The 25587-nt window shown below is 35.8% G+C and overlaps 1 protein-coding gene across 1 annotated transcript in view; it reads left to right on the top strand.

Moving 5' to 3' along the window:
- Positions 1 to 25587, top strand: part of LOC144958954 (uncharacterized) — a 333886-nt gene extending 308299 nt beyond the window's left edge. Inside the window, exons 13-21 of the mRNA XM_078891251.1 lie at positions 20 to 219; positions 1198 to 1365; positions 2555 to 2636; positions 4040 to 4260; positions 6706 to 7076; positions 13403 to 13475; positions 22168 to 22384; positions 23081 to 23690; positions 23802 to 25587. Of these exons, the coding sequence (XP_078747377.1) occupies positions 20 to 219; positions 1198 to 1365; positions 2555 to 2636; positions 4040 to 4260; positions 6706 to 7076; positions 13403 to 13475; positions 22168 to 22384; positions 23081 to 23690; positions 23802 to 25587 (3728 nt within the window). The remainder of the gene's footprint in view (positions 1 to 19; positions 220 to 1197; positions 1366 to 2554; positions 2637 to 4039; positions 4261 to 6705; positions 7077 to 13402; positions 13476 to 22167; positions 22385 to 23080; positions 23691 to 23801) is intronic.

Below are 25587 nucleotides of genomic sequence, written 5' to 3'. Positions count from 1 at the left end.
TAAATATCCATATCCACAGCTATTGCCCACGCCGTGGTGTTCGGAAACGTGACCACCATTATCCAGAGAATGTACGCCCGCCGTGCCATCTTCCACGCCAAGACCAAGGACCTCAAAGACTTCTTTCGGATCCACCATTTCCCCAAGCCCCTGAAGCACAGGATGAGCGATTACTTCCAGGCGATGTGGTCCATCAACAACGGCATTGATGTCAGACAAGTAAGTAGACTTTACAGCAACACTGAAGGAACATCGTCGTCATCAACAACAACAACAACACTAATAATAATAATAATAATAATAATAATAATAATAATAATAATAATAATAATAATGATAATTATAATAATAATAAATAATAATAATAATAATAATAATAATAATAATAATAATAATAATAATAATAATAATAATAATAATAATATTATTATAATAATAATAATAATAATAATAATAATAATAATAATAATAATAATAATAATAATAATAATAATAATAATAATAATAATAATAATAATATAATAATGATAATAATAATAATAATAATGATAATAATATTAATAAATATAATAATAATAATAATAATAATAATAATAATAATAATAATAATAATAATAATAATAATAATGATAATAATAATAATAATAATAATAATAATAATAATAATAATAATAATAATAATAATAATAGTAACAGCATCGTGATAAGTGATAGGAACATACATTTAAGTTTTAAAAGAAAGCTAAAGAAAGAAAATACATTATGAAACAGGAAGAGATAGAAGAAGAAGAAGAAGAAGAAGAAGAAGAAGAAGAAGAAGAAGAAGAAGAAGAAGAAGAAGAAGAAGAAGAAGAAGAAGAAGAAGAAGAAGAAGAAGGAAGAGGAGGAGGAGGAGGAGAAAAAGAAGAAGATGAAGAAGAAGATGGAGGAGAGGAGGAGGAGGAAAAAATGAAGGAAGTGGAGGAGGAGGAAAAGAAGAAGAAGAAGAAGAAGAGGAAGGAAGAGCAGAAGAAGAAGAAAATGGAGGAGGAGAAGGAGGAAGAGGAGGGAGAAAAGGAGGAAGAGGAGAGGAGGTGTAGCAAAAGTTTGAAAATATAAATAATAAAGTAAGAATGACTACGTTTTAAGTAATCAAATCAAATGTCAACTTGTGCAAAGAGAACAGTACCTAATCCAATGATTCAACATCCTACACAGATTCTAAACGACTTCCCAGAGGAGATGCGAGGGGAGATCGGCCTTCACCTTCACGGGGAGATCCTATCATTGCCCATTTTCCAGCAGGCACCTCCTGGATGCCTCAAATCTGTGGCGCTCCAGACGGACAGGCTGGTTTGTGGCCCCGGGGAGTTCATCTTACGAAAGGTTTGTCATATCACGTCATAGCATAATATCATATTATAACATATCATACCATATGTTACCCATCATCTCAAAACGGTATTATATAGGAACGAACCAGATGCTTAAAAGCCGAATTTAATGTTAAACTGGTCAAAAATATAAATTGTCGGCATTCGCACCCTAAAATATGGTATCCATTCTCCTCAATAAAACATACAAACTCCACACAAGTCTGATATGTCTGGCTATAAATTCAATTTTCAACATCTTTACCATCCCGACTTAATACCGTTTTGTGGCGAAGGGTCACATAAATTATCATACTATAATATTATAATAATATGTATATACCTTTGTTATGTACTGTTATTATTCTTATTTATTTTAGCATATGATTTGTAGACAGTTGAGTGTGTTCCTCTTAGTGAGATCTTATGCTGGTGTACGGTTAAGACTTTAATGTGATCTCAAATTGATCGCGTGCTCTTGGAATCTACATCTGTTCCCTATTTGAATTATTTCCCCTTTGTCTTACATTGTACATCTAGAATGTTTTTACTCTCCAATTTCCTTCCTTTTTACTGGCGCTGATATAACCTAAATGTGTTGCAAGCGCCGTAAAACCCTTTAAAAAAAAATATTAAAAGAACAAGAATAGAAAAAAAAATGAACAACCACCAACCAATGGGTGAATTTCGTAACATTGAATGATTTAGACGGTATTCATTAAAAAATATGCCGGGTTGTTTTGTTTTTTTTAATCTCTTTTTTCTCTCTTTTTTTATTACATTTTGTTGTTGTTGTTGTTGTTGTTGTTGTTGTTGTGCGGCTATGTGGTCTAGTGATATGACACTCGCTTTCGGATCGGAAGGTCCTGGGTTCGAGCCTGGCGCTCGGCGCATAGTTGAGTCCTTTGAAAAGGCTCTTTACTCACATTTTCTCACCGTACTCAGGTGTAAAATGAGTACCTGGCCGTTAACAGCGTTGTCTTTGTCCGAAAAAGTGTAATATCGCCTATCAGGCGTCATGTCCCGTTCTATATGATACATGTTGCTGTTGACCATGACCTTTTGTTAAGCGCTTTGAGCAAATTTAGTGGATCTATATAAAGCTCAATTATAATTTTGTTTGGGTTTAAATTGAATGTTGGACCAGTCCTATTGAAATGTCACACCCCCCCCCCCCCCATTCCTCTTTGTTCCATCCTCAGGGAGACGCCATCAACTGTTTGTATTACGTCTGCAGTGGAAGTATGGAAGTCTTGAAGGACGAACAAGTCGTGGCTATTTTGGGTATGTTGAACATTTTCTACCTCCCGTTTCTCCTCCTCCTCCTCCTCCTCCTCCTCCTCCTCCTCCTCCTCCTCCTCCTCCTCCTCCTCCTCCTCCTCCTCCTCCTCCTCCTCCTCCTTCCTCTCCTCCTCCTTCTCTTCTCCAGCCTTCCCGTCAATAGATGTATCCTCACTGCTTTTGTACTCTTTGTACCCAATAGGGCAGAATTTTGAACTCTCTGTACCCAAGAGGGCAGAAAAGTCATTTTGAACTGTCTGTACCCAAGAGGGCATAAAAGTCACTTTGAACTCTCTGTATCCAAGAGGACAGAAAAGTCATTTTGAACTCTCTGTACCCAATACGGTATAAAAGTCATTTTGAACTGTCTGTACCCAATAGGGCTGTACCCAAGAGGGCATAAAAGTCATTTTGAACTCTCTGTACCCAATAGGGCATAAAAGTCATTTTGAACTCTCTGTACCCAAGAGGGCAGAAAAGTCATTTTGAACTCTCTGTACCCAATAGGGCATAAAAGTCATTTTGAACTCTCTGTACCCAATAGGGCAGAAAAGTCATTTTAAATTCTCTGTACCCAATAGGACAGAAAAGTCATTTAAAATTCTCTGTACCCAATAGGACAGAAAAGTCATTTTAAATTCTCTGTATCCAATAGGACAGAAAAGTCATTTTGAACTCTCTGTACCCAATAGGGCAGTTTTGAAATCTCTGTACCCAATAGGGCAGTTTTGAAATCTCTGTACCCAACAGGGCAGTTTTTGAACTCTCTGTACTCAAGAGGGCAGTTTTGAACTCTCTGTACTCAAGAGGGCAGTTTTGAACTCTCTGTACTCAAGAGGGCAGTTTTGATCTCTCTGTACCCAATAGGGCAGAATTTTGAACTCTCTGTACCCAAGAGGGCAGAAAAGTCATTTGGATCTCTCTGTACCCAAGAGGGCATAAAAGTCATTTTGGACTCTCTGTACCCAATAGGGCAGTTTTGAAATCTCTGTACCCAATAGGGCAGTTTTGAAATCTCTGTACCCAAGAGGGCAGTTTTGGACTCTCTGTACTCAAGAGGGCAGTTTTGAACTCTCTGTACTCAAGAGGGCAGAATTTTGAACTCTCTGTACCCAATAGTGCAGAAAAGTCATGACACTAGACTTTCCATTGAAATTTTAAGGAAAACTACTTTTTTGTTGATTTTTATCTATTTCTAACTTTGTCTGGCAATGTTCCACACTCACACACACACACACAACACACACACACTCACACACACACACACAACACACACACACACACACACTTATTCAGAATTATTATGGGCGGGTCTCCAGATTAGCATTTCCCCTATCTCTCCCCCCCCCCCCCCCCACCCTCCTGCTTCATTTTAACTTGCGAATCCCATCTATCTTATTTTCCAGGCAAAGGAGACATTTTTGGTTCGGACGTGGATTTCGACGACCCCGTGCCTATTTCCGGTTGTGACGTCAGATCCCTTGCCTATTGCGAGCTGCTGTGTATTCAGATGAAGGGCTTGATAGACACGCTGGTTATCTACCCTGACTACGCGGAGACGTTCACTACTGAACTTCCCAACGATTTGACCTATAACCTCCGTGAAGGTCACGAGGACGTTAGTGATGTGAGTATAGATAGAATGAAGTTGACGTCATTCGGGTCTTTGTTATTGTTTTTTTTTTGTTTTGTTTTGTTTTTTTGTTTTTTTGCCATCCGCGTTCATGAGTAATTCTTACTGATTGTATTAACCAGACTATAGATAGAATAAAGTTGACGTTATTCGGGTCTTTGTTATTGTTTTTTGCCATCCGCGTTTATGAGTAGTTCTCACTAAACTGTATTAACCAGACTATAAACTTCACGATTACACAGTTTTGTGTGTTGGTCTGTTGTATTTCCGGATGGCAATGTTGTGAGCTTCTTGGCCAAGTGCATACTATATATAGATAGAATGAAGTTGACGTCATTCGAGTCTTTGTTATTGTTTTTTGGCATCCGCGTTTATGACTAATTCTCACTAAATTGTATTAACCAGACTATAAACTTCACGATTACACACAGTTTTGTGTGTTGGTCCATTATACTTCCGGATAGCAATGTTGTGAGCGTCTTAGCCAAACGCATACTATCTATATGAAAGCGTCTCCGAGTGAATGATTGATTCTGCCAAGTTTTCCTTTTCTTTAATGATTTCGTTTGTGGTATCTCTCTCTCTCTCTCTCTCTCTCTCTCTCTCTCTCTCTCTCTCTCTCTCTCTCTCTCTCTCTTGTTGACATATATATGATGTGGAAACATTTGAGTGTATTCTTCTTAGTGGGGACCTGTGCTTGTGTCTGGATGAGACTTTAAGGTGATCTCAAACTAAGTACATTGATAGTGTGCTCTTGGAATCTACATCTGTTACCTATTTGAACCAATTCCCCTTTGTCTTACCTTTTCTTGGGTGTACTTTAATTGTAATTCTGCAACTTTTTACTGTCGCTGCTATGACCTAAATGTGTTGCAAGTGCCGTAAAACCCTTAAAAACAAAAAAAAAAGCAATAACAGATAGTTTGTTATTGGAATCTATATCTGTTGAACTAATTCTCCTTTGTATTACTTTTTCTTGGGTGTACTTTTATTGTAATTCTAGAACTTTTATATTATCCCATTTTCTTCCCTTTTTGTTACTGGCGCTGATATGACCTTAATGTGTATCGCAAGCGCCGTGAAATCCTTAAAAGCAAAAACAAAACAAAAAATAATATGCGAAAACTCACATAACAGTCATGAAAACCAGATGGTCAGTTTTTGGCGTAGGCATAGGTATATCCCTTAACATGAACCAAGCATACTAGGCATTAAACCTTTCCTTACCAACTACAGAAAAATCGTCACATTCGTTACGATGCAACCAAAAACTTTCTCATCTAATTATTCTCGTTTCTCATAAACTTTGAAGAAAATTTGTTTATCATAGCCTTAAAAACGTGACAATACATTGTATAGATCATTTTGCTGACCAATATTATTATGCATAGAATGTAGCTGTTAATCTTCTGTTGGAGTATGACAAATCTATTTTTATGTTGTATAGATGTATAGTTTTGGGGAATATATCCTGAAACTAGCCGGTAAGGAGACGGTGAACTCACTCAATCCTAGAGATTTTTGCTACTTTTCAAAATTGGAAAAAAAATGTATTGAAAATGTGACCTATGGTCTCAAAACGGTATAATGTCGGAACGAACCAGATACTTAACAGCCGAATTTAATGTTAAACTGGTCAAAAATATAAATTGTTGGCATTCGCACCCTAAAATATGGTTTCCATTCTCCTCAATAAAACATACAAACGCAACACAAGTCTGATATTTCTGGCTATAAATTCAATTATCAAATTCTTAACCAACCCGACTTAATACCGTTTTGAGGCGAAGGGTCACAAATAAGAATGTACATCGACATTTTTATTCAACTACCATTAACATGTAAAAATTAAAAACAGTAGCTTTGATACTACGCCTATGATTTTTCTCAGAAAAATGTAATAAATAAATAGGCATGGGGTAAAAGTAAACCCAGGTATAGGGAATGAGATTAGCGGAAGAGTAGCGTCCCTTGATTGGACGTCACCGGTGGAGAAGGTATTTGTAAACAAACCAACTACAAGCCAAGCGCTCCAATACAAAATTTATTATTCATATTTCTGTACAAAAATGCATAACGTTGATTATGATATGCATTTTTGTACATAAATATGAATAATATATATATATATATATATATATATATATATATATATATATATATATATATATATATATATATATATATATATATATATTTTTTTTTTTTTTTTTTTTTTTATTTTTATTTGGAGCGCTTGGCTTGTAGTTGGTTTGTTTACAAATAACTTCTCCCCCGGTGACGTCCAATCAAGGGACGCTACTCTTCCGCTAATCTCATTCCCTGTACTACGGATACGGTCGGTGTTAGGGTTGAGTGAGTTAAAGCTCAGTTTTCTGCGATGTTTTGAAACATCTATTGAAGGCTTGCTTTAGATAGTTACACTTTTCTTTCTTCCAGGACGAATCTTCCACGGCAGCTCCCGTCATCACTCTCCCGTCGATATCCGAAGATGAAGAGGAAGATGACGACGATAGAAAGACGAACTCCAAAGAAAACGAACAGCAGCAGCAGCCGCATCACCTCACCCTCCCTAGTCCAAGAGACATTTCCCACCTCCGAAGGCAGCATCGCTTGGTGGCCGCCAGCCAGGGGCAGCTGCTACACGAGGACGACGAAGACGAAGAACCGAAAGGAACGCAATCCCAGTCGTCTCCACTGCTGACCCAGTTAGCGGCTGGAGGGCGTGGCGAGCAACCCAGTATGACGAGCAGCGATTGGCTAGCCAGTCGGGGGAGATTGCCCAACGGACATATTGCAGCTGCCTTAGGGTAAGTTTATGAAATTGAATATTATGGACATTTTTTATTTCAAAGTTTTAAAAACAAAACTTTTGCTAAGCATCAATGGAAGAAAATTATGATAATACCTTTAATTTCTTGTTTTATCATATTTAAATCATAATCAAAAAAGAAAATGCGACCAGTGCTTTGAAAAATCATAAAATTATTTAGTATTGATGAAATAATATATTCATTTAATCTGTCTATAACAATACAATACGATCATGCATAACTCTATAGATAGAATGCGATGGCCAAGGAGTTCACAACATTGCCATCCGGAAGTATAACGGACCAACACACAAACTCTGTGTAACCATGAACTTTTATAGTCTGGTTAATACAGTTTAGAGAGAACAACTCACAAACGCGGATGGCAAAAACAATAACAAAGGCCTGAGTGACGTCATCTGCATACTATCTATAACTCTTCAATCAAACGTTAAAACCTTTATAAATTTTTTTTTTTTTTTTTTACGAATAGTCAGTTTATTACTGTGATATTATTTTAGTTTGTTAGTTGAAGTTACAAGTAGAATCGATAAGTGATAGTATTATATTTAGAATGAAATAGGGAACAATAGCCTGAGGGCATCATACTACTTATTTAGCCCTCTCCTTACAAACTCTAGGAAAATCGTCACATTCGTTACGATACAATCAACCTTTTTCTTATTCAAGTTTCTTTTGTACATCATTAAATTTTAAAGAAAATTAACATTGTATTGTAGAGCATGTTTTGCTAAAGAAATTACGTATCGCAAGAATTTTACTGCTATTGTGTTTGAGTGATAAAAAAATCTATTTTTTGTGTTAGTTGGGTGTGAAATTTTGGGGAAAATCCTGAAAGTAGCTGGTAAGGAGAGGGTTAACATCATACTTCTTCCGGCTTTTTAACTCCCAATTTGTCAGTAATTTTATTTTAGCTGACTGCTTGAAATTCTTATAACATGGTCGGTGCAATCTGCATGTAGAAATGTCACCACATTGCCCGATTTAACCGTAGCCATTGTTATGATATTTTCTGACACTGAAATTCAAAAGGACTGGCAGTTTGACGTCATTATTTGGTTTTTGCACCGCCTAGTGAGTTGTCGTTAGTAGAGCTCAAGGAAACAAGTGATTCCATTGGTTGAACTATTGAATACAACTCACGATTTGTTTTCTTTTGTGGCCAAATACTGGCATTTTGACGTCATTTTTTGGTCAGTGTCAGACCATAAGTTTACGAAGGCCACGATTTAACTCCCTCCTTACCAGCCATTTCCAGAATGTTCCCTGCACCATCAGGCCAAGCCAACCCAACACAAAAATAGAAATTCCTCACTCAAACAGAAAAGCAACACGTACATTCTATTCTATACATAATATTATTATATTCATCAAAATGAGCTCTACAACTATCAACACGATGTCATGTTTTTTTTATAGTTGTAACAAAAACTTTTCTGTAAATTTTGTGATATTTTTATGCGCCCAGAGCCTCCAACCAGGGGGATAGGTTGCGCAATATAAATGTGCATTATTATTATTATTATTATTATTATTATTATTATTATTATTATTATTATTATTATTATTATTATTATTATTATTATTATTATTATTATTATTATTATTATTATTATTACTGTTATTATATAAAGAAGAAACTAGAATGAGATAATGGTTGATTTCATCGTAACAAACGTGACGATTCTCCTATGGTTTTTGGTAAGGAGAGGGTTCAAGTGAATTTTGACTCTAGAGAAACTATCCGGCTCATTGTCGGCTTATTTCTTGGCGAGACCGTTGATAGATGATAACACACCACGCGTGTCATTACACAGAAAAGGAGTTTTGAACCGGAAGAGATGACAATTTGATGTCAAGCCTATTGTTCCCTTTTTGTAACATGTTACCCATCGCCTCAAAACAGTAGTATTATGTCGGGATTATTAAAAGATGCTGAAAATAGAATTTAAAGCCAGAAATAATATCAGACTTGCGTTGAGTTTTTTAAAATGTTTTATTGAGGAGAATGAATACCATATTTTATTGTGCCAATTAACGATCATTCCAATTTTTGGCCAGTTTAAATAAAGTTTGACTTTATAATATAACATCGTGTTCAACCCGACATAATACCGTTTCGAGACGATGGGTCGCATAAATGCTAATGATTATTAATTTTGGTTTTGAATAAGGAATGATAAGTGTAGTTGCTTACAGATGTGTACGACTTACGACATGGCAAGTCGCATAATATTATTATAGCGCATTGGATATTATGTTTGTATTTGTGTTTGTAATGTGTATAATTCCTTGCAGTGTGTCATTCATCTCATTGTTGTGAGGGTGTGTGTGGCTTGGGTGTGTCATATAAATCACATTGATATTATTACTATCTGCACAGCCGAATAATGAATACACTCAAAGTCAAACTTGAACCCAAATGTTGTTCTATTTATAGCCTATTTCAATACTACACACCTTGAGCAAAACAAGCCGTACAACGTACAACGCAACGCGTCTTGCCAGTAACACACTAATCAGTAATAGGATTCAATAGTCCTCTGTCACGTCGCCCAGTAACGAGCAGCTTGGTTCTAAACAAAGAAAATTGGTACTTTTTATTCTTCATGCTGGCTAGAACTTTTTCACGTCATGTAATCAGAATATATTAGTCAAAACATGATCAGATTTATAATGTTTTTCTCCTCTGGATACACGTTTATGCTCGTTGTAGAAGTGTTTCATAAGGGCATCAGCTATTGTTCCGATAGTTTAGAACCAGTTGCTAAGTTACTATGAGTCATTACGAGGGAAGTGACGTCACGACTGTTGAAGGCTATTGGAATATTACAATCTCTTGCGACGTGTGACGTCATGCAACATAAAATTGACGTGTCACAATATTGGAAAAAAGTCTTTGTTTACTTCAAATATTGTGTAAACGTTACAAGAGATTTATTTATTTCTCCAGACTTCTTTCTAATTGTTTATCATAACACACGGATTACGTTGTAAGGCATGTGTTGCGAAAAGTAAGCAAGTGTGTCAATGAAGATACTATATATAGCTATGTACACGTCGGTTTACCAAATGCAAAGTTTAGATTAGGGCACGCAAATGGACTAAAAGATATTTTATAAAATTAAACACGACAAATGAATAGTTTGTGGCTCTATTAGAAGCTGACGACATAAAATCTAATGTAAGTTTTTTTTTGTTTTTTTTTTAAACGTGCCTTTGGGGGCCATATTTTTTTTTAACGACACACAGAAATGAAATCTGTAGTATAAATGGAAAATACGTGAACGGAAACAAACAACGCTTTTTGCCTATAGGGAATGAGATGAGCGGAAGAGTAGCGTCCCTTGATTGGACGTCACCGGTGGAGAAGTTATTTGTAAACAAACCAACTACAAGCCAAGCGCTCCAAATAAAAAAAATTATTATTCACATTTCTGTACAAAAATACATAACGTTGATTATGATATGCATTTTTGAACAGAAATGTGAATATTATTTTTTTTTTATTTGGAGCGCTTGGCTTGTAGTTGGTTTGTTTACAAATAACTTCTCCCCCGGTGACGTCCAATCAAGGGACGCTACTCTGCCGCTAATCTCATTCCCTATAATAAAATTTCCATTAGCGTTAACTTTGTCTCTTTATATATCTAGATACTTTCCAAATGCACGTGAATATAAAGTTCTAAATTTTCTTTTAAATTTTTCCCTCTTGTCAGTGTATACAGTATCAGACTTTAAGTTATGCAATTAAACTATTCCTTTAAAAAAAAATCTTTAAAGTTATTTTCGCATTGTCAAACGATTCTTTTCGTATCCCAAATTAAATAGGCTCTCATTAGATTTTGTGTAATATTTAGAAATGTCCACCCAGAATATTTATAAGGAAAGAGCTGTTCGTTACGAATTAAAATAATGTTAAAAATGTAATATTACCAACATAAAGAACCAAGTCTTTGACCCACTCCTTTCTTTGTGTACTATCGAATTACTCTATCTCTGACGTTTAGTTGTGTCCCTTTGGCACTTCCATGTCATATTTAAATGTTTTAGAGTGAAATTAATCATTAGAAAAAAAAATAATTATTTTTTTTAATTAAAAAAAAATACAAATTAATATAATAATAATAATAATAATAATAATAATAATAATAATAATAATAATAATAATAATAATAATAATAATAATAATAATAATAATAATAATAATAATAATAATAATAATAATAATAATAATAATAATAATAAATAATAATAATAATAATATATTTTATTCATCCAAAAAAATGGAAATTCGTTTAGAGACGTGGCATGCATAAAAATAATATGTTTTAATTACAAAACTACTTAGTTTTTGTAGATTGCAGATAACAATTCTGAACACTAAAACATGTATTATTTCAAGTTCACAATATCTACACTAGTAGTAGTAGAAGCGTATGGCTACACCTCCAAATGGATTTCGTCAACCCAGCTTCTAAAGTCTTCTCCGCCCTAAGGATGGTTTCGTAGCCACCTTCAAGTTTAGTGACTGGACAGTGGAGGACGATGTGATCGCTGGTCTCTGAGGCTGCCTGACATTTCTGGCTGGTATCACTGTTTCCAAGTTTCCATCTGCACATATTTGATGCAGTTCTGCCATGTCCAGTTAAGAGGCGGTTTGAGGAAATCCAGGATTTCCTGGCGTTATTGAATGCAGGCACTCTTTTGGTTGGGTCTTTAATGACGTTTCCTCCTTTTGGTGCTTCCCTGTTTCATATTTCTCTCCAGATATCCTCCACACTGAAGTCTACACTAACTATCTTTATCTAATCTCTGACAGTAATTTACAATAGCCGCTCTTCAAGACGTGTTTTTTTTAAGATTATTTTTTCTCCTTTCTGTATTTACATCTTTCAAAAATGAACACTGTAACTAATATTATTATTATTATTATTATATGACAATGTGTTTGTGTGTGGGTGTGGGTGTGTGTGTGTGTGTGTGTGTGTGAGTGTGTGTAACTGCTAGATATTTTCGAATAAAAATTTATCTTTTTTCACCAACACATCCACAAATAACAATATCCTGACACAAAGATTTCAATCCTAGGATAAGGCGTTAGAATAGATTTTTAAAAAAAAATACACTTTGATTAGGAAAATGACTAAGTCATTTTTTTATCCAATCATGAAAAAAAAAGATTGAATATTTAAATAGCAGTGTATTCAACTTGAAAAAGGCGATTATTTTTCATTGATAATTTTATTGGGAAAATGACTATCGTAACCCAAGAATTAAACAGACAAAACGAATATTTACGATGTTTTATATAGTGCATAGGACAACAGGGTTCAGTAGTCTGAGGTCACGTCCGCCAAGCAACGAGCAGCTTGGTTCTAAACAAAGACAATCGGTACCTTTTATTCTTCATACTGGCTAGAACTTTTTTCAAATGTCATGTGATCAGAATGTATAAAAGTCGAAACATGATCAGATTTATAATGGTTTTTTTTTTTTTTCATGTGGATACACTTTTATGCTCGTTGGAGAAATATTTTATAAGGGCGATCGCCATTGTTCCGATAGTCGAGAACCAGTTGCTAAATTATGATGCGTCATTACGAGGGAAGTGACTTTTGAAGCCTTTTATTGTAAACTTATGATAATTTTATCTCTATTCTAAAGCCGTACATTATACAAAAAGATTATGATTAATTTAGATATTATTATGTATGGATATTTTCAAGAGAAAGAAAGTTCATTCTTGGTAAGTTGGAGTCAAAACAAAATGTAAAGATTTCTCAATTCACTTATAATATTAAAGAGAATTCCTTGCGAATTAATTAATTAATTATTGGAAAGTAACTTTTCTACATATTAAAAAGAATTCCTTGCCAATTAATTAATGATTGGAAAGTAACTTTGCTACATATTATTGAAGAGAATTCCTTGCGAATTAATTAATGATTGAAAAGTAACTTTTCTCCATATTATTAAAGAGAATTCCTTGCGAATTAATTAATGATTGGAAAGTAACTTTTCTATATAAATTAAAAATAATTCCTTGCCAATTAATTAATGATTGGAAAGTAACTTTTCTACGTATTATTAAAGTGAATTCCCTGCGAATTAATTAATGATTGGAAAGTAACTTTTCTACATATTTAAAGAGAATTCCATGCGAATTAATTAATGATTAGAAAGTAACTTTTCTAATGTTTTATGATTGCTGTTGATATTAATATTACTAATTAATGTTATTGATATGAGTTTGAAGTGTTGAGTCCCAATTCTCTCATTTACCTGCCGCTCCTGTACAGCCTTCGCCTGGCCAAGCACCAAAATAAATTAAAACAATGGATAAATAAGGCTAGGAAGAACAGGTATATTCCTGTGCACATTTATTATTTGTCATCATTTATATTTATACCCTTTATATTCTGAACCCTTTTTTAAAAATATCTTTTGTATATTTGATATATCATTATATATTATATACCATGTAATCCTTTTGTGGTTTTATATATATATATATATATATATATATATATATATATATATATATATATATATATATATATATATCATTATCCCTCTATTTTTTCGGTGTTTAATTAATCGTACATAATATCAAATTCCTTCTTTTTTTTTTAATTCACAATTTTATTTTATAAGCGGGCTGAAATCGTTGTGTCCTGTTTTGTTTTAACATTTCGATGGTATTCTTTTTCCAAGATTTAAAGCAATTCACAGTGCCTTTGACCTTTACAGCATGAACCAACAAACCCAAAGCAAGGCCATCTGGATTCAGGTCAGTTCGTCCAATCAATCAACGGGGCCTTTCACATTATAACTCAACATTGAAGGCCTCTTTCTACAAGTCCCCATTCTCTGGACGGATTGACCTGCATACTGATAGCTTTTGCACACACAAAAAAGAAAAAAAAAGAACAAAGTTTGGTGTTGTATTTGGAAAATTTTATGACCTTCACCTTCCCTACGTTGCAAGGGCAGCATGTCATGCACACATCTTTCCATCGTATCATGGACACGTGGTAGAAGCACGACATGTGCAAATTTACAATCAAAGTCACATCTAAAAAAAAATAATTGCATATAATTTATTCATTTTTTAATCTCTTTATTTAAATTACTTAAGTTTTTTTTTTTAATTTATTGATTGACAGACATATTTATCTATTTGTTTATCATTTATTCATTTTTTATCTATTTCTTTATTTACTTCAGTTGTTGTTTTTTTTTTTTGTTATTTTAATTTATTGATTGATATATTTATCTTTTTCTATTTTTTATTATTCATTCATTTTTATCTATTTATTTATTTACTTAAGTTTTTTTTAAAATATTTATTGATTTATATATTTATCTATTTGTTTATTATAATCAAAATATATTCTAATAGACTTAATTGGGTTTTGTGGAAAATTTATGTATTCGTCCATGCAACCCTGCCAACTTGAAAATTTAAACAGTCGCAATTTTTAGGAGATAAACATTGGTGTTCACGGAGTTGAAAATTTAAAGAATCGTAATTTTAGGAGATAAAAATTGGTGTCCATGGAATTGAAATGAACTTTAAAAATCAAACATTTGACAACCCACAAGGATTAAATAACACTTCCGAAATCCTTAAAACCATAGAGTCTGACATCTACTTTCATTTTCATTATGGGGGTGGATATTTTTGATAATGCAATTTGCATGATCATTATTGTTTAAACGTTTTGAAATTTTTATATTCCTTTTTTTAAATTGCTTATCTACACATTTTTTATTCAATTTAATCTTTGCCCTTTCAAATTCTGCATGATGATTATCCGATTTGCGATTAAATGAATATTCATGATAATCATAATGTTAAAGTTACAATATTATATAGATTACCATTTTTACTAATTTTTTTTTATTTAGTTCAATTTATAGCTAGACGCCTTTTAGAAATTTTTTAGCGCTTGGAAATAATCTGAGAAATACTAGATTTTTGTTCCTGGTCATGTTTGTTATTTCAGATTTTTTAGAATCTCGTTTGTTTGTTTGTTTGTTTGTTTGTTTTTGCTCCGTATATTCAATTGGATTTTAAACGAAATGTTGGCTCATATTAAGTTTTATGCATAGATATTTTAGCTATTGCTTATCAACCAATTGACTTTTGCAAAGGCTTTTAGCAAATTTTGTGGGTTTGTGCCCGATAGAAAAGCTTTTATTATTATTATTATTATTATTATTATTATTATTATTATTATTATTATTATTATTATTATTATTATTATTTATTATTATTATTATTATTATTATTATTATTATCATTATTATTATTATTATTATTATTATTATTATTATTATTATTATTATTATTATTATTATTAATAGCATTTATTTGAATGTTTGGGTCATTCCTTTTATGAAACAATTGCTTGCTGTAGATTTTTCTGTGAGAGAAAAAAATGGACATCTGGCTTAAACAAGTTATAGCAATAATTAACTCTCTCCTTACCGGCCATTTTCCGGATTTTCCCGGAAAAACGTCACACACAACCTACACAAAAATATATTTATTTCACTCAAACACGAAATCTGTTAGGTCTTGCTATATCTAGATACAATTTTGTTTTGCTTAACCGAGCTCTTCAACACAATGTTAATATACTTTAACTGTAGATAGTATGCGCTTGCCTAAGAAGCTCACAACATTGCCATCCGGAAGTATAACGGACCAACACACAGAACTATGTGTAACCATGAACTTTTATAGTCTGGATAATACAGTTAAATGAGAATTACTCATAAACGCGGATGGCAAAACAAAAAAAAAACAAAAAAAAAAAAAACAAAAACAACAAAAAACAATAACAAAGACCAGAGTGACGTCAACTTCATTCTATTGATAGCAAACATTTTGGTTCAAATATTATGATGTACAAAAGAAATGAGAATGACAAACGTTTTGGCTGCATCGTTACAAAATGTGACGATTTTCCTATGGGTGGTAAGGAGCGTAGCCATCGTTATGTTATAGCCTGATACTAGACAGATTGCGCATCGGGGCTCTAACGGGGCCGATTAGAGATAGACGACGATTGGGATTGTTTGGAAGCTTTAACCCTTTGCCCACTAGTCATTATGACATCCGAAATGCTATCGCCTTCTACATCTACGCCAGAACAGAAATAGAGGGTGGAGCCTACCATGATATAACATTTTATGGAGCCCTAATTTCGTCATATCAGTTCTGTCCACTGACAGGTGGGTGGGTATCGCTTTCCAGAACTTGTGTCCTTATATGAATTTCTGAGTTTTTGACCAATCAACGATTGCTCTTTTGATAGCTCGCTTGTCAAAATGAGTCAGCTCAACCCTTGATTTATGTACAGGCATCACAGGCGGTATATGTTGTGTAACTTCAAAGACCACGTTTGACAGAAAGCGATGAATGGAAGCCCTACTGTGGCGTGGAGAACGAGGTCTTGTATGTATAGTTACGTCATATCTCAACGCTCGTGAATTCTTAGTACGGCTGGACTCACAATCAAAACACAATATGTGTTTTAAACTCTTGAATCAATCGAGTTACATCAGTGCGTTCGTCTCATTGAGAAATGAAAAACGATATATAAATCAAGAACATCGACCGGAAAACAAGGAAATTATCATAAAATTATAAAATTTGAGAAAGCTGTTTTCAAAATCAAATCTATTACAAAAAAGGTTATTTCTAGACCGATTTTTATGAGACAAAGACAATTTTTCTCCACTTTTCAAGCTGATTCCAACAATGAGGTTTTCAAATTTATCGCGATAAGATTATTTGTCATTATTTTTTTTTTATACCCAATTGACTGCTCAGGAAATGAATACGTAATCCTTGGCGGCTAGCGAGTAGGTGTTAAATTTTGCTTACCCTTTCCCACGTAGACGCACGCACACACACACACACACACACACAGACTTATCGTCGTCTAGCATCCTATCGTTCGGCTCGACGATTAAAAGGGGTTCGTATCGTCGCTAAAATAATTACAAAATACATATATTTAAAATATATTTATGGTAATGTGAATTAAATATTTTAATGCTCTAATATATCAAGAATGATCATTATTATGATTTATTACGGTGTGAATTGAATTTGACTTTTAAAACTGAAGTTTAATCTGACACCCTACTCGCTGTTATCATTCGAGTCTAAGTTGTAATAAGGCAACTTTGGCCAGAAGTGAAAGACATACATTGTGTGTTCAGTCTGTGTGTGTGTGTGTGTGTGTGTGTGTGTGTGTGCGTCTGCGTGGGAAAGGGTAAGCAAAATTTAACACCTACTCGCTAGCCGCCAAGGATTACGTATTCATTTCCTGAGCAGTCAATTGGGTATTAAAAAAAATAATGACAAATAATCTTATCGCGATAAATTTGAAAACCTCATTGTTGGAATCAGCTTGAAAAGTGGAGAAAAATTGTCTTTGTCTCATAAAAATCGGTCGAGAAATAACCTTTTTTGTAATATATTTGATTTTGAAAATAGCTTTCTCAAATTTTATAATTTTATGATAATTTCCTTATTTTCCGGTCGATGTTCTTGATTTATATATCGTTTTTCATTTCTCAATGAGACGAACGCACTGATGTAATTCGATTGATTCAAGAGTTTAAAACACAGATTTCGAGTTTTGATTGTGAGTCCAGCCGTACTAAGAATTCACGAGCGTTGAGATATGACGTAACTATACATACAAGACCTCGTTCTCTACGCCACAGTAGGGCTTCCATTCATCGCTTTCGGTCAACCGTGGTCTTTGAAGTTACACAACATATACCGCATGTGATGCCTTTACATAAATCAAGGGCTGAGCTGACTCAAGTTGACAAGCAAGCTATCAAAAGAGCAATCCGTTGATTGGTCAAAAACTCAGGATTTCATATAAGGACATAAGTTCTTGAAAGCGATATCCACCCACCTGTCAGTGGACAGAACTGATATGATGAAATTAGGGATCCATAAAATGTTATATCATGGTAGGCTCCACCCTCTATTTCTATTCTGGCGTAGATGTATAAGGCGATAGCATTTCGGATGTCATAATGACTAGTGGGCAAAGGGTTAAAGCTTCCAAACAATCCCAATCGTCGTCTATCTCTAACGGGACCCGTTGGCGCAAACTCAGTACTGAAACCCAAAAGGACTGGCAGTTTGACGTCATTATTTGGTTTTTGCACCGACTAGTGAGTTGTCGTTAGTAGAGCTCATGGAAACAAGTTATTTCATTGGTTGAACTATTGAATACAACTCACGATTTGTTTTCTTTTGTGGCCAAAGACTGGCATTTTGACGTCATTTTTTGGTCAGTGTCAGGCCATAACTTTACAAAGCCACGTAAGGAGGGGGTTAACGGATCGCTCGTGTGTTTGTCCGCTCTGAGTTCGGACAATCTCGACCTCTTATGTTAACGTGTGGTGGTTGATGGTCCTCGCCTTGCATTGATTGGACTTTTTCATGTGCATACATAACACATTGGTATCTGTTTTGAAATACTCAAGATTTAGAAGCTAACAATAGATCTAGTTCATTGCTTACTTTAGAAGTTGGATTTGTATCCTGAATGTATTTGATTTCATAATTAAAACACACACACACACACACACACATATATATATATATATATATATATATATATATATATATATATGTGTGTGTGTGTGTGTGTGTATAAATTCATACATATTATATATATATATATATATATATATATATATATATATATATATATATATATATTTATATATAGAGATGTAGATTCTAAGAGCACACTATCAAAGTACTTAGTTTGAGACCACCTATAAGTCTCATCCGGACACAAGAACAAAATCCAACAAAGAGGAATACACTCAAATGCTTACATTATAAATTCAAAATAACAAATATGATAATACATAACAGAGAGATGATTTACAAGGAAATAAATATCATCTCCCAAAACAATAACTATGCATTTGACTGTTTCCCTCCCAGCTAGAACTCTGGCCAGGGCCAGGACAAAACCAAGTAATCTCATTCCAAGACAAAGACAGGAAGCATGTTGGAAAACAGATATAAGGAGATAGAAGACACAGTATGTACCTCCCTGCCCACTATCAGAGGTCAGGATCCCCACCCAGACAGAACATCTGTCAATAGAATATATATATATATATATATATAATATATATATATATATATATATATATATATATATATATATATATATATATATATAATATACTCCGTTCTCTGGAATAATGCGTAGTTAAAATTTTGACCAGAAAACTCGTCCTTCAAATATCGATGCTGGGAAGTCCCAGGTTAGAGATATTTTGACAATATTTTGTTTTCATCGATATATATTTTAAGGACGAGTTTCCTGTCAAAATTTTTAATTTGGCTTTTTTTTGTTTTTTGTATGTTTGTTTTATTTTTGTTTATTTATTTATTTTTTTTTTGTTTCTTTTTTTTTCAAATTACCTCAGAATACTTAGCACTTTGGCTTGGTATCTTCCATTCAACTGGCCCTAGTGACGTCATTTTTTGGTCAGTGTCAGGCTATAAGTTAACGATGGCTACGAACAATCCCACTAATGCAGAATTGGCAGGCGTTAGATCGGATCCTGGGCGACAAATTTTTGTAGCCGCTCGCTACCATTACGAACTTCTAACGTAATGCCATGAACTACACACAGTCGCTACCCAATGTTTCTTCTTATCGGGACATGTCCTGACAGGTCTGATAACCCAATTCCTTATGGTCTTATTCATGTTGTAATTGAAATAATTTGAAAAAAAAATGTCGCAAATCATGGTCTATTACAACAATTTTCATTCAGGCCCTATAAGTGGGTTCGGATGTCAGACCTGTATATATGTACATGTCGGACATGACCAATGCTGGCAGCAAAAGCAATAGCATAGATTATTTGGTTAACTCAACAGCAGCTATCCTATTCCTGTGGTCCAATATTCTCTACATTGTAGTTGTATTACATTATCTGCATGCTGCATGAATCCACCATATTGTTTTGGAGGATTCAATAGTCTGATGTCACGTCCGCCCAGCAACCAGCAGCTTGGTCCTAAACAAAGAAAATCGGTACTTTTTAATCGTCATGCTGGCTAGAACTTTTTTTTCACACAGAATGTATAAAAGTCAAAACCTGATCAGATTTATAATGTTTTTCTCCTCTGGATACACTTTTATGCTCGTCGGAGAAGTATTTCATGAAGGTGTCCGCCAGTGTTCCGATAGTTTAGAACCAGTTGCTAAGTTACTATGCGTCATTACGAGGGAAGTGACGTCACGACTGTTGAAGCCTATTATGTTGGGATTAAGCTTGTGTTCTATTTAATTATTATTATTTGTAGGAAATTACAATGTTACAATATCTCCAATAGGCAGTCTTCTCATTGAGCCTCAGTTTAACCGTAGCCATCGTTAACATATAGCCTGACCTTATTAGCAATCATTGATATGTGTGTGTGTCAAATGTGTGATAAGAACACACACACACACACAAATACACACACACACACACACAAAGAGAAAAAGAAAGATAGAACCAAATCGCAACAATTTGTGACCCATCGTCTCAAACGGTATTATGTCGGACGAAACCAGATGCTTAAAAGCCGAATTTAATGTTAAACTGGTCAAAAATATAAATTGTTGGCATTCGCACCCTAAAACATGGTATCCATTCTCCTCAATAAAACATAAACTCAACACAAGTCTGATATTTCTGGCTATAAATTCAATTTTCAACATCTTAACCAACCTGACTTAATACCGTTTTGAGGTGATAGGTCACATATGCATAGCTAGTAAATAAATAATTAGATTTTAAATTTAAGTATTGACTTTTCACTTTTCAGCAACATATTATAAAGGGGCAGCGTGGCTCAGCGGTACGGTCTTTGCTTCGTACCCACCCAAAATGTACTGTTCGATCACCCTCCGCTGCTGCGCTGCACTGTGTGGCCTTGAGCAAGTCACCTCGTCGCCCTAGCTCAATTTGCGGCGCTGCATTGCCTGGGTTATTCCAGTCTGCCCTTGGAATAATAGATCCTCAAGATTAATTAATTTCCCCTATGGGATGAATAAAGGGAATTTTATTTCATTTATTTTTATTTATATTTAGAGATATTATATCAGGGAAATGTCATTTTCCTACAAAATCTTAATGACTCATTAATTCGTTTTTTTTTTGTTTTGTTTTTTTGTGTGTGTGTTTTTTTGTGTGTGTGTGTGTTTTTTTTTTTTTTTGTTTTTTTTTTTGTTTTTTTTTTTTTTTTTTTTTTTTTTTTTTTTTTTTTTTGTTGTTGTGTGTTTTATTGTTTTTACCCTCTGGTTACCAATTACAGGAAAATTGTCAAATTTTTTTACATATTCGATGTGTTATTTTTGTGCATCACAAAATTTCAAGAAAAATATTTGTTTAATTTATAAAGAACTTAATACTGTTGTGTATAGTTATTGTGTGGCTATTTGGTCTAGTGGTATGACACTCGCTTTCGGACCGGAACCTCCTGGGTTCTAGCCTCGCTCGACGCATAGTTGAGTCCTTGGGAAAGGCTATTTACTCAAATTCTCTCAACGTATTCAGGTGTAAAATGAGTACCAGGCTGTTAACAGCGTTGTTCTGTCCGATAAAAATGTAATATTGCCTAACAGGTGTCATGGCCCGTTCTAGGACGAGACATGGCGCCTTATAGACGATATTACATTTTATTTTTCCCCGACAGAGACAACGCTGTTAACGACCAGGTACTCATTTTACACCTGAGTACGGTGAGAGAATGTAAATAATGAGTCTTTTTCCAAGGACTCAACTATGCGCCGAGTCCTTCCGATCCGAAAGCGAGTGTCATACCACAAGACCATAGTCTGTTTTGTTTTTGTTTTTTTGTTTTTTTTTTAATAGATATAATTCTATTTTCTTTCATTTCTCATTTTGTTTTGTTTTGTTTTTAGTCATATTTTTTTCTTTTTTTTTTTAAAACTTTTGACTGATTATATTTCAACCATTTCCATCTTCCAGAGAGGAGGCTGCATTGGCCGCCCCCCTTCCAACAACACCCGTGACCACGCCCAATTTGCTCAGCCCGCCCACACCTACGCCGCCGAGACCGAAGATCACGCCCCTTGCTGCGTCGCTGGCCTTGCGGCGGACCCAAGTGAGTGGGGCTCAACGTTTGGCCCACCGACGTGCCGCGCGGGGCGAAAAGCTGAGGGCCTGTCGCACTCTCCCTACTCTCAACTCAGGTATTTATTAATAAAAGCGTATCATCATCGTAATCATCATCATCATCGTCGTCATCATCATCATCATCATCATCATCATCAGAAGAAGAAGAAGAAGAAGAAGAAGAAGAAGAAGAAGAAGAAGAAGAAGAAGAACAGCGTTAACAGCGTTGTCTATGTCTGAAAAATTGTAGTATCGCCTAAGAGGTGTCATGTCTCGTTCTACATGTGACGTGTTGCTCTTGGTCAGGGACTCCCTGTAAAGCGCTTTGAGCACATTTAGTGGATATTTCCCTATATAAAAGCCCAATTATAATTATTATAAAACACTCTCAAATTATCGGTGACCATCATTTTGAGCTAAAAATTAGTACGTAATTCATGTCGGGTACAATCCTATATCAGATTGTTCCTTCCGGTCATTGTCACTCACCCGAAAGCTTGCCACGCTTAACTCACTCAACCATAACACCAAATATATCCGTTTTTTACTCGGGTTACTTTTACCCCATGCATATTTATTATATTTTATCTGAGACAAATTATTGGCTATTTTCAAAGAATATGGTTATAATTATAGCATGTTAATTGTAGTTGAATAAAACTCTCTATGTAATGCCCATTTTAATCAATTTTTTTACAATTTTGAAAAGTAGCAAAAAATCTCTAGGATTGAGTGAGTTAACATCTTTCATAATATTATTCACTTTCCTGCAGTGTCAACGGAGCGTTCCATAGAACAAGTGATGGTGCACACACTCCAGATGGAGCTGGAAGGCACCAGAGATACTGTGATCGGCTTAGAACGTCGCTTGGACGACCTCCACGAAGACCTGTCTTCCATCTCCAGAAACGTGGACAGTCTCCTTCGGCTGGTGTCCCAATCCCCAAATCCCATGTACCTCTCCAGCCACAGTCTCCAGCCTTCCTACTACAACCAATCCCCGTCTCACCACGGGTCCAATCTATACGGACAGCCCAGTTTTTATTTCAGCCAATCAACTGTAGGAGATGCTAGAGAACTCTCAAGCGGGCAGTCAAATTCCCCAGCACCCGAGCATTGGTTGCCCGCTCAGCATCTCCAACATCAACACCACCTTCAGCATTCACAGCAAGCTTCGGGAGGAGGGACTGTTGTGTTTCAGAATAGAAACAGCACCAATATTGAACAGCAGCAGCAGCAGCAACAGCAGTTTCTGAGTCCTTTTCAAGGAAGTGCGAATTCGACCCCTAGAAATAGCAGTGGCACACCTAATCATTTGACAAGCCCAAGACTTATATTTAATCCAGTCCCATCTTCCCCGGCACAAGCCTCGAACAACCCACCGTCTAGTTGTAGTGGTGGTAGTGGTATTAGTAGTTGTGGTGGTGGTGGTGGAGGTGGAGGTTGTAGTAATCCTAATAATAAACACTGTATAATAATCAACCAATGTACGAGTGGAGAGACTTGTGATAAAACCGCACAATCCAATAATTGTGATAATAATAACGATAATAATAATACTGCTGAAAAACCTCCTGCTTCAAATGTAGTCAGCCCATCGTCATCATCATCACAACAAGCTTGTCCCGGTCACCCTTATCCTTGTTCCCACCCCCACCACCACGATCATCACCACCCCCACCATCATCATCCATCTCACAACAACCATCACAACCATTCTCATCCTCACCATGAAGGTGTCTCGACACCAAACCAAACTCACTGTGATACCAGCACAATTGTCACTGACGACAACCTTACCCGTGAATCCTCGTTACCCGAAAATATCCCAACAGATAGCAACTCTATAAGTAATACTAACTGCCTCAAACACGACCCCAACTCAGCCTTCGTCGCCAGCACGACTTCCACTTCAACTGTGATACCCCAAAACGATCCTCACGGAGGTTCTACCAGAAGCATTTCCACATCGGATCCGCCTCAGTTCACGGGTGATCGGGCGTCCTCGCCCAGCTCGATACGCCGGGCGACCCCATCTCCCCCTTTGTTACGAGGGAAATCCCCGCCACGTCCTTCCAGCCTCTCTCCTCTCCTTCCCGCTAGAGACAGACACTTTTCCTTCAGCAGCAACTGCAGCAACAACAGCAACACGATCCTCTACGACAACTGCAGACACAACAGCCTCTACAACAGACACAGCAGTGATTGTAACTACAACAACAACAACAATAATAACAATAATAATATTACGAACAACCGCCATCGAATATCCCGCTCACACTCTGACAATGTAGACTGTAACTCACTTCACGTGCCTCGACCTTATGCATCTGCGTCATCGTCATCGATGAGCTCGGTGAATTCAGCAACAGTCCACGCCCCGTTCACCCACGACTACTACCATCTCACCCAGCTAGAACCGTGTGACGCCGCATTTGGACATTGCACAAAGGCAGCATCTCTCGGCCGAGATAGAGTAAGCCCCGAATTGAATCGCGAACGTTTCGGAAAACGGACGTCAAAAGATGAGACAGTCGTTGCAATAGGCGTCCCATCTCAATCCAGAGAACATTCGCCAACGCAAGACTCACAATTGATAGCATCGGGTAGTCTTATTCTAGACCCGTCTTGCCGAGACGAGAGCTTGCCATACAGATACGTAGAAACTTTAGGCCAGCGAACACCGAGTCAAAGCGAAATCTCGAAAGATAAAGGCGGGCAGCAAAAAGAATCGATTCCTTTAGTCCCGTCACCCCCTAATCAAACGTGTAGCCCAGCCCCGCCCTCTTCCAAACTGATCACTACTGGTTACAATAACAACAACATTTCACCCATTCCCGCCTCCGACACAAAAATTCCAAAAGGATCGAGCGAGAACATCATTGTCGCATCACTAAACCCCTATTGTGACGTCACGAGACGAGGCAAACCTCTAGAAAGTTCAGAATCGGAGAGAGGTTGCCGTAAAAACTCGTTAAACAGACTTTCTAGTCCGTCTTTGCTTCGCACTTCCACCAACAACCTGGTGGTCAACGGAGAAGAGGCTGCTTTCCCACGATCCAAATCAACGTCTGCCTTACTTCCAAGGAAACAAACATCAACAACAACAGAAGAGAGCAGGGAGGACAACATCAAAAGCAGCAACAAATCAACCCCAGATTCTTCCCACGTGACGATATTCTCGTCCCCAAATCTCCAACGAGTGGTTGCGCCTCTAAGTCAAACAGAATCTCTGTCGGAAGATAGCATCGCTGAAGAGACGAATAGCACACGAGTGTGA

Source organism: Berghia stephanieae, chromosome 13 (assembly GCF_034508935.2).
Source record: "Berghia stephanieae isolate SIO BIC M18660-M18661 chromosome 13, UCSD_Bste_1.3, whole genome shotgun sequence".
NCBI lineage: Eukaryota > Metazoa > Mollusca > Gastropoda > Nudibranchia > Aeolidiidae > Berghia > Berghia stephanieae.
The sequence above is the reverse complement of the archived record's forward strand: the minus strand, read 5'-3'. Positions and strand labels throughout refer to the sequence as shown.